Consider the following 9,117-nt stretch of genomic DNA (forward strand, 5'->3'; position numbering starts at 1 on the left):
GGTCGCAGCCTTAGCGGGGAGGGGGGGGTCTGAGCCCGGGAGGGCCTGCACAGGTCCCGCCGCCGGTCGCAGCCTTGGCGCAGGGCCTGGGGGGGCGCGCCAAGGCATGTATTTTTTATAGGCATAAATAACATTGGATTATACCTCTTATTCTCTTTCTTCCTTATTCACTCAGCACTATACTTTCAAGATCCACCCTGTGGCTGCAGGCACACCTAGTCTGGAGCTTCTAACTGCTGCAAGGACTGCAACCTTCCTCCTTATTTCATTTTCCTTCCTTTGTGCCTGATCAGATGGTACCAAATACACATGCAGAAAAGATCCATTGTGTGACTTGGGGAGGCCATCTCTTTGAAGAGTCCCCTGCCCAGACCCTTGTCTTTGAAGCAGCCATAGCAAACAGCACTGAAAGAAGGATGGTTTTTGCAAATTGTATTTTTAATTTAAATCTTTATTTTTTAATGCATTGGAAAATGCCACATTTAGCTACGAATTTCTTGTACTTTTCTGATGATTTACAATTATCTCAGAAACGTGAAGAGGACAGAACTGAATTCACAGTTAAGAGATAATCTCTCATCAGAATTCCATGTTATTTTGAGTACATTACCTATTTTCCCTTTGCTTTCTCCTTTTGTAATTTATATTTAAGGAATTTTTTAAAAGAAATTTTTTGCTATAGGGCACATGTGCTCGTCAGAAAGACAGACAGAAAGCAAGAAATCACCCCTCCACAACCCCCTGCAGGGGGATGGTCAAGCCACAATCCCTTTTTCTCCATTCTTCTCTCGGGATTTTGGGCATGCATGCACATGCGCCTGGCATGAGTTTTAAGCCACTGGGTCTGGGACTTGAACTGTGATTGACTGCATGGGAGTCCAGTGACATAACCATCATGCCATCTGGGATATTTATTTGTTCATTAAATCAATATTTTTAAGTTTCTGTCCTGTGCCTGCACTCAGAAGTGGTATGTTCTGTTTCAGGACAGACAGAGGTGCACTTTAGTGGATCCACTTGACCTTCCAGAAGTCTAAAGACCTCTGAGGGCAGACTGCTTAGAGTGGTAGAACTGAGGTCTAGGGGCCAAGTGATGGTGGTGGAAATGCAACTAGACCCACATGGGAAGGTCTTGGGTTTGCTTCCCAGAGCCACCTGGTACTTGCTGGGTGTATGTGAGTTCCTGTGATCCAGGGCTACCTGAGACTGGGGGTGGATTGCAGCGTGAGGATCTTGTTAAGGGTTCCTGTCTCTCTCTCTCTCATAGAAGAAAAAAAGAAATAAAGTTAACTCGAAAGAAAAAAGAGAGAACTGATGCCTAACTCAGGTTTTTCTTCTTTTCGGTTTTATTCCCAGTTGTGTCTTTATTATTGCTGCTTGCCTTTAGCTCTCTTCTCATAAGGAAAAAAAAGTAATTACTGTTTTCAGATTTTGAAAAAAATATTTTGGAAAAAGCTACAGGAGAGTCTTGGTTTTGTTTTCTGAGACCCTTCTTTCTGTGTGCTGTGCTGAATGAAGTGCAGGCCAATTTTTCTCTTGGCTCCAAGTGCTCTTCTTAGTGACCTCTGTTCCTTGCTCTGGGTCTCCAGGGGCCAATGTGAATGCAGCAAAACTTCATGAGACAGCCCTGCATCATGCAGCCAAGGTGAAGAACGTTGACCTCATCGAGATGCTCATTGAGTTTGGAGGCAACATCTATGCCCGGGACAACCGGGGCAAGAAGCCGTCCGACTACACGTGGAGCAGCAGTGCCCCTGCCAAGTGCTTCGAGTACTATGAAAGTGAGCTGGGCTTTGGGGGCCAGGCACCTCTGTCCTTCCACGAGTGCCCTGGCTTGCCAGTTCTCCTTTCATTTCACCGGAGACTTAATCTTTAGTCCTGTGCTCCCTGTTCTTTGCCACAAGGATGTGTATTTGAATGCTTTTCTGGATTTGTTTTGTACTGATGCCCAAGTTCTTCCTGGGGTCCCTGTGGCCTGCAGCGTTTACTAGTGAGAGGGGGGGCTTTAGGCCTAGAGCCACGAGAGCTGGTTGCTGATGCCTGCCCAGCACCAAACCATTGCTTTTTTTGGCTGGAAGATTGACAAACATGCTGACTAGCTCCAGATTAGTTCTTTGCTGACAAATCTGTGTGCTGAATTATAATGCTGTGGCTCAAAACAAAAAACCCCAAAACCTAAGACTCTTAAGACAAAAATTAAAACAACCCTCCCTCCAAAAAAACCAATGAAAAGAAATCCTAGTGGACATCACCTCAATCCATTTTCTGGTCTTCCTTCCTGGCTATCTTTCATGGTAATCTCCTGAGAAGGCACATAAAACATATCCTGTTTCCAGAGAAGAGGGACTTTTTCAATCCCATCTTAGTTTTTAAGTTGTTTAGAGACGTTAGACTCTTCCTGAAACTAACCTCATGTCCTTCCTCACTCCTTTTTTCCAGAGACACCTCTGACCCTGTCACAACTCTGCAGGGTAAGCTTGAGGAAAGCCACCGGTGTCCGAGGGCTGGAGAAGATAGCCAAGTTAAACATCCCTCCCCGGCTCATCGATTACCTGTCCTACAACTGAACTGCAGGAGCTGGGCCTCTGGACAGAGTGCTGTCTGAGTGAATAGCATAATTGTACAGATAGAACAGTGCACCTTTGAGTTTCTTTTGGCCATCCTGTTTGGTCTACTGAGCCCCAGTGAATGTTTCTAAGGCACTGGGAAGGCCTGTGTCTCAGGCCCAGTTATTGGTTTGACCCTGTGCTGGTTATCTGGAACTGAGAACTGATTGACTGCGTTACGGTCCTTTGTCAAAAGCACTCTCAGGATAGAGAGCTCAAAGAGCATGACGCCAGGCAAGCTGGAGACTCAGAGCCTGCTGGTGGATTTTCAGGAGCCTGGGCAGCATGGCACAGACATAGCAGGTCCCAGGTGCTGGCCGCTGCCTCTGAGTCAGCACGAGGTGGCCCTCCGTCTTCAAAGGGAAGAGCTGTGCTCTAGCGTCTGGGCCCACAGAAGGTTGGATCCTGACCACATGCCCTGGGATGGCCTCTCTACTCACATCCTGCCACTTGGACATGTTTTCTGTAGCAGTGGTTGCACTTGCCAGGGCTCACCTGTGCCTAGGTGTATCCATCACTCAGGGGCTTCATACGGGTCTTAGTGGGGAAGTCTTAGGCTTTGAATTCCCCACAAGTAGCACAGTGTTTCTTAGGAAGTTTGTCTTTAGTTTGAGGTCTCCACTCTTTAAAACGTTTATGTAGGGGAACAAACATTTAGAGGAGGTAGGTAACTCTGAGGTTTTTGTTAAGTCATTCAAACAAAAGGTAACATGAAGTGGGTTAGTACATACTGTCATGGGCAGTCATTTCCGATATTAAGGGCCATTGGGAGACTCTAAGGATTATTTTTTATCTGTTTCTAGAGTGCCAAATGAAATATTCTACCACCCTGAGAGTTTTGCTATTTCATTGAAGTTATAAAATTAGTAGAGGAGGTTGCCGGCACCTAGTGGCTACTGTCACCTGTTTGTTCATTCAGGTTGCAGGTACTCAAGATGCATCTGTCATACGAAAGGCCTTGTTCCAGTGCTTTCAACTGGGTAGGAAAGAGACGTGTCAGCCAGGGCAAGAAAGGAAAATATTTCTCAATCCCTTCCTATAGCATTATAAACAAGTATTTATACATCATAAGCCACGATGTAAAATATTAAGCAGCATATTCAGGTTGCATTTGCCTGCCTGAGATTCTGTATCCTAATAGCAATACCATCCACATAAAAAGGAGTTAAACTGGAAGATTTGTGCATATCTGTTAGGTAGAATTGGGCCTTGCCTGAAGCCAGTGTGTTCAGAATGGGAGTATGGGGGTCTCTGGGCACTCTCAGGACTGCTCAAGCAGCCCCCCAACCCCTGAGATTGTGTGGAACAGCATGAGGCTGAGCTGGCCTGGGTGGTGGCTTCTTTCTGCACAGATACTCTGGTGGGAACCGATGCGGTGACAATTTTGTGCTGGTCACTGTGGCTGTTTTCCATCTCCACTGTTTTAGCCATTGTTATGATGGGGCTTCATCTTATACTGAAGAGAAGAGCCACTTAGGAGAATTTACAGTCTTAGATTCAAGTTCTGGGAAAATTAATGTTTCTGCATGTAATAATAATGATTAAAAAAAAAAAAGCAGTGGTTCTGCCCCTTTGATCTCTGTAACAGCAACTTGCCTCTAGCAATGAAATCTGATAACCTCCTATACAGTACAGCTTGAAGTACAGAATCAGGTCCCCACACTCTTACTGCTCAATAAAAGTGGTTGATTAAAGTTCACTATTGTGTTCACAGATTGTTTTCTTCTTTGGGACAGAAAAACAAATGGGTTTCATCCAGTATGAGTGTAAGGGGTCACTCTTTTTTTTTTTTTTTGAGAGGTTTTTCACTATAGGGTGCTTGCGCTTGCCAGACAGACAGAGAGAGACATAGAGACAGCGAGAAATCACCCCCCAGGGGGGATGGTCACGCTGCAATCCCTTTTCCTCCATTCTCCTCTCGGGATCTTGGGCACGCATGCACACGCGCCCGGCGTGAGTTTTAAGCCACCGGGTCCGGGACGTGAACCGTGGTCGACTACATGGGAGTCCAGCAACATAACCATTACGCAACTGCTGGTTCCCAACTCTTATCTTTCAAAAGATTTTGATAGTGCTATGCTTACCAGGAAGCCACACCTTCTTGCTCCCCACTAGTCTCCTGGAGCTGCCATCAGCACCACCCCAGTGTGGGCTTTCTGAGGAAGACAGACCCCACCCAAGGGACCAGGTCCTCCTGCACCCTTAAACAAAATGTGACCATAAGTCACACTCCTCTGGGCCTGGATCATCTCAGCTGTAAATCAGGAGACTAGGTCAGGCTTGGATCTTCGTAAGGACCCAGATAACTAGTCATTGAACTGAGTCCTTTTGCAGGTGAAGAGATGAAGCCGCACTAGCTTCATGGGTTTTTGTGGAGTTGAAATTGGGCAATTAAAACATGCCTGGGGTTACTTCTGTATTGCAGCAGTTAAGTGCTGTGCTGAAGGAGCTGAATCTGACATAGCTGATTATGGTTTGAATCCCAGCCCTGGTGGCTTGAAACACACTCCAGGTGTGTGTTTGTGTGTACATGTGCCCAAAGTCCTAGCAGGATGGAGAAATGAAGGGAAATGGATTGCAGCATGACCATGCTCCATTGAGGGGTGCTTTCTCTGAATAAAAAATAAAAAAAAAAAAAAGGGAAAAAAAGGCTGAACAATACGAAGTGCTTGAGTGGCCCCATTCAGGGACTAGGACAACTGGAGATTTTCTGCCCAGACTTTACCTTCCTAACGCTAAGATCTAGCCAGGGTCAGAGTAATCTTTTTTTTTTTTTGGAGAGGTTTTCGCTATAGGGTGCGTGCGCTCACCAGACAGACAGAGAGAGACAGAGAGACCAAAAGCGAGAATTCACCTCCCAGGGGGGATGGTCACGCCGCAATCCCTTCTCCTTCATTCTCCTCTCGGGATCTTGGGCACACACACACACGCGCCCGGCGTGAGTTCAAGCCACTGGGTCCGAGACTCGAACAGCGATTGACTACGTGGGAGTCCAGTGACATAGCCATTATGCTAACTGCTGGTCCCAGGGTCAGAGTAATCTTCAATTCCCATGAAATCTGCTGTATGACGGGAGAATAACAATGGGAGAATAACGATACCGCAGAGATTGCAGATCACTTCCTCCTGCATACCTCTGAATGCTCAGATTTAACTCCAAAAATCAAGGAACCAGAAACCACCACAGAGGCAAAAGAAATATGAGAAGCCAAAAAAAAAATCTTTCCCCCAAGGGAAAAGAGTAACTCATCTGCTACAGACAATACAATGGAACTTGTAGAAATGTCGGATAAGAATATAGAATATTCATAGTGACAAAGCTTAAAGAGATGCAAGAGAAGAGAGACAATGAACTCCAGAAGATGTGGGGGAAAAAAGAGCCAACGAGTTCTAGGAGGTAAGGAAGTTTTTGCATGATCTGAAAGAGAAAATACATCATAAAAAAGAATCAAATAAAATTGTTATAGGTGAAGGCTGAAATACAGGAAATCAAAACCTCCCCTGAAAGTATTAAAAACAGATTAGATCATGCAGAAGATCGAATCTCAGATGCAGAAGACAGAACCTCTGACTAGAAAAATTCACCAAAAAGACTGAGAAAATAACCACCCAAAATGAGAATAATAATACGAGTAATAGGGGCCAGCAGTTGGCGTAATGGCTATGTCGCTGGACTCCAGGTAGTCGACTGTGGTACAAGTCTTGAACCCGGTGGATTAAACTCATGTCTGGCACATGTGCATGTGTGTCCAAGATCCCGAGAGGAGAATGGAAGAGAAGGGATTGCAGCGCGGCCTTAACCGCCCCGGGGGTGGTGATTTCTTGCTTTCTGTCTCTCTGTCACTGTCTTTCTGGTGAGCACACGCTCTCTATAGCAAAAATACCTCTCCAAAGGGAAAACAAACAAATAAACAAATAAAGAATGAGTAATACTAGATACCATTAAATGTCCCAACATCCAGATAATCAGTATCCCAGAAGGTGAAGAAACTAATAAGGGCATTGAAAATCTATTCCATGATATCCTGGAAGAAAATTTTCCGAACTAGAGAGGCTTTCAAATTTCCAGACCCAAGAAATACAAAGGACTCCACATAGAATCAATTCAAGAAGATCTTCTCCAAGGTACATCATAGCTAGATTGACCAAAACCACAGACAGACAAGATACTAAAATTGGCAAGAGAAAATTGTCAAGTTACTTTCAAAGGATATCCCATCAGGCTAATGTTGGGCCAGTATCAAAACCAGCTTCCAGGCTGTCACAGGCAAGAAAGCACAGCTCTGTGCCAAAGCTAACTAATCTGCACATCACCACTGATTTTACAGTGTCTTGTGGAGAGTTGGCTGGGCATGTTTACCATCAGAATGGATATACTATTGTGTTAAAAACAAGATGGAAAAGCTGCCAAGTTCTTTGGTGAGTGGTTGGTTGTCGATGCTCAAGCTGTTGACATACTTATTGCGTACTTTAGCAACTGTCAGAGAAACGGTGGTATAGGGTAAGGAGGAGCTTTTTAAAAATAGCTTATAAACTTCTTTAAAATGCAAGATAAAGTTATTATAACAGTGAAAAAAAAAAAAAGAAAAAAGAAAAGAAAACAGTATGAAGTGGTCCAGCAGGTGGCATAGAGGCTATATAGTTGACTCTACGCTTCAAGTCCTGGACCTGGCAGCTTGAAAAACTCTCCAGGCACGTGTGTGTGCATGTCCAAAATCCCAAGAGGAGAATGGTAGACAAGGGATTGTGGTGCGGTCATCCCCTCCAGGGGTGATTTTTCACTTCTCCTTTCTCTCTCTAACTCTGTCTCTCTGCAGAACACAAGCACTCTACAGCAGAAAACCAAAACCAAAATAAAAAATTAAATTAAATTAAATTAAAAAAAACAATATGAAGCAAGTCTAGGATGCTATTATTTGCTTATGTTGATAGGTGAATGGATACATGGATATTATTCTCCATGTGTTTCAGTATTTAATTTTTTTCATAATAAAAATTTTATGCATAAAGCAGTGAAAGAGAGAAAAAATGTCTTTTTTATTTTAAAAGAGAGACATCTGTGTCACATTATAGTCTGGATTCTGCTTAAAAATACCTTTCAGCTGGGCCGGCAAGTTGTGTGGTGGTGAAGGTGCTAGACTCCCACATGACTGACCACGGTTTGAGTTCCAGACCTGAAGGCTTTCTCTCTCTTTCTCTTTCTCTTTCTGTCCCTCTCTGGTCAAATTAAGGAAAATAAATAAATAATATAAATAAAGTTAAATAAAATCTTTTTAAAAAAAGATCTTGTATTCCATAATGGATGTTGACACTTTTTTGAGGAACCCCTCCTCTTAGATAAACTAGACTCTTATTGAAAGAGGAGAATTTTTCCAGTTCTTAGTAGAAAGGCTTTAAGCTTTTCCTTGTTTAGTATGATGGCTTTAATATATCGCTTTTACTGTGTTGAGAAATGTCACTTCTATGCCAATTTTTCTGAGAGTCTTAATCATGAAGGGATGTTGTATTTTATAAAATGCTTTTTCTGCATTGATTGACATGATCATATGGTTTTTATCTTTTCTTTTGTTAATGTGATGTATTATATTTATGGTTTTGCTTATGTTGAACCACCTTGTATCCCTGGGATAAAAACTACCTGTTTGTGGTGTATAATCTATTTAATGTATTATTGGATATGATTTTCTAGTATCTGTTGGGAATTTTTGCATTTATTCATCAGAGCAAAAAAAAAAAAAAAATCAATCCAGTTAAAAGATGGGCAAACAAGCTAAACAGACAATTCTCCAGGGAAGACATATGAACAGCCAAAACACACATGATAAAATGTTCAGTATCTCTTATCATAGGGAAATGCAAATCAAAACCACAATGAGGGAACCAGCAGTTAGTGTAATGGCTATGTCACTGGACTCCCACGTAGTTGACCGCGGTTTGCGTCCCGGACCCGGTGGCTTAAAACTCACGCCGGGCGCGTGTGCGTGCGTGCCCAAGATCCTGAGAGGAGAATGGAGGAGAAGGGATCGCAGCGTGACCATCCCTCCTTGGGGGGTTATTTCGCGCTTTCTGTCTCTATGTCTCTCTCTGTCTGTCTGGCGAGCACACACGCCCTACAGCGAAAATCTCTCAAAAAAAAAAAAAAAAAAGAAAAAAACACAATGAAATACCACTTAACCCTAAGTTAATCTCAACTGGCTAAGATTAAAGAAATAAAAATGAGGGGCTGGCAGGTGATGTAGTGGTTAAGGGTGCTGGACTCCCACATGACTGACTGCTGTTTGAGTCCTGGACCTGGTGGCTTGCTTTCTCACTTTCCCTCTCTCTTTCTCTCTGTCTCTCTCTGGTCTAATTAAAATAAATAAACAAATTAGTAAATAAAGTTAAATAAATAATTCTTTATAAAATAAAGAATGACAAGTGCTAATGAGGCTGCAGTGAAAAGGAAACTTTTTTTTTTTTTGAGAGGTTTTTGCCATAGGGTGCGAGCACTTGCCAGAAAGACAGAGAGAGA

The 9,117-nt window shown here is 43.3% G+C and overlaps 1 protein-coding gene across 1 annotated transcript in view; it reads left to right on the forward strand.

Annotated features, from left to right (window-relative positions):
* The window catches only part of ASB13 (ankyrin repeat and SOCS box containing 13), a 29,278-nt gene extending 24,973 nt beyond the window's left edge, over window positions 1–4,305 (forward strand). Inside the window, exons 5-6 of the mRNA XM_006158461.3 lie at window positions 1,590–1,781; window positions 2,440–4,305. Coding sequence (XP_006158523.2) covers window positions 1,590–1,781; window positions 2,440–2,567 — 320 coding nt within the window. The 3' untranslated portion in view covers window positions 2,568–4,305. The remainder of the gene's footprint in view (window positions 1–1,589; window positions 1,782–2,439) is intronic.
* The last annotated feature ends 4,812 nt before the right edge of the window (window positions 4,306–9,117 follow it).

Source organism: Tupaia chinensis, unplaced genomic scaffold (genome assembly GCF_000334495.1).
Source record: "Tupaia chinensis unplaced genomic scaffold, TupChi_1.0 Scaffold000598_1, whole genome shotgun sequence".
In the NCBI taxonomy this organism is placed as follows: domain Eukaryota; kingdom Metazoa; phylum Chordata; class Mammalia; order Scandentia; family Tupaiidae; genus Tupaia; species Tupaia belangeri.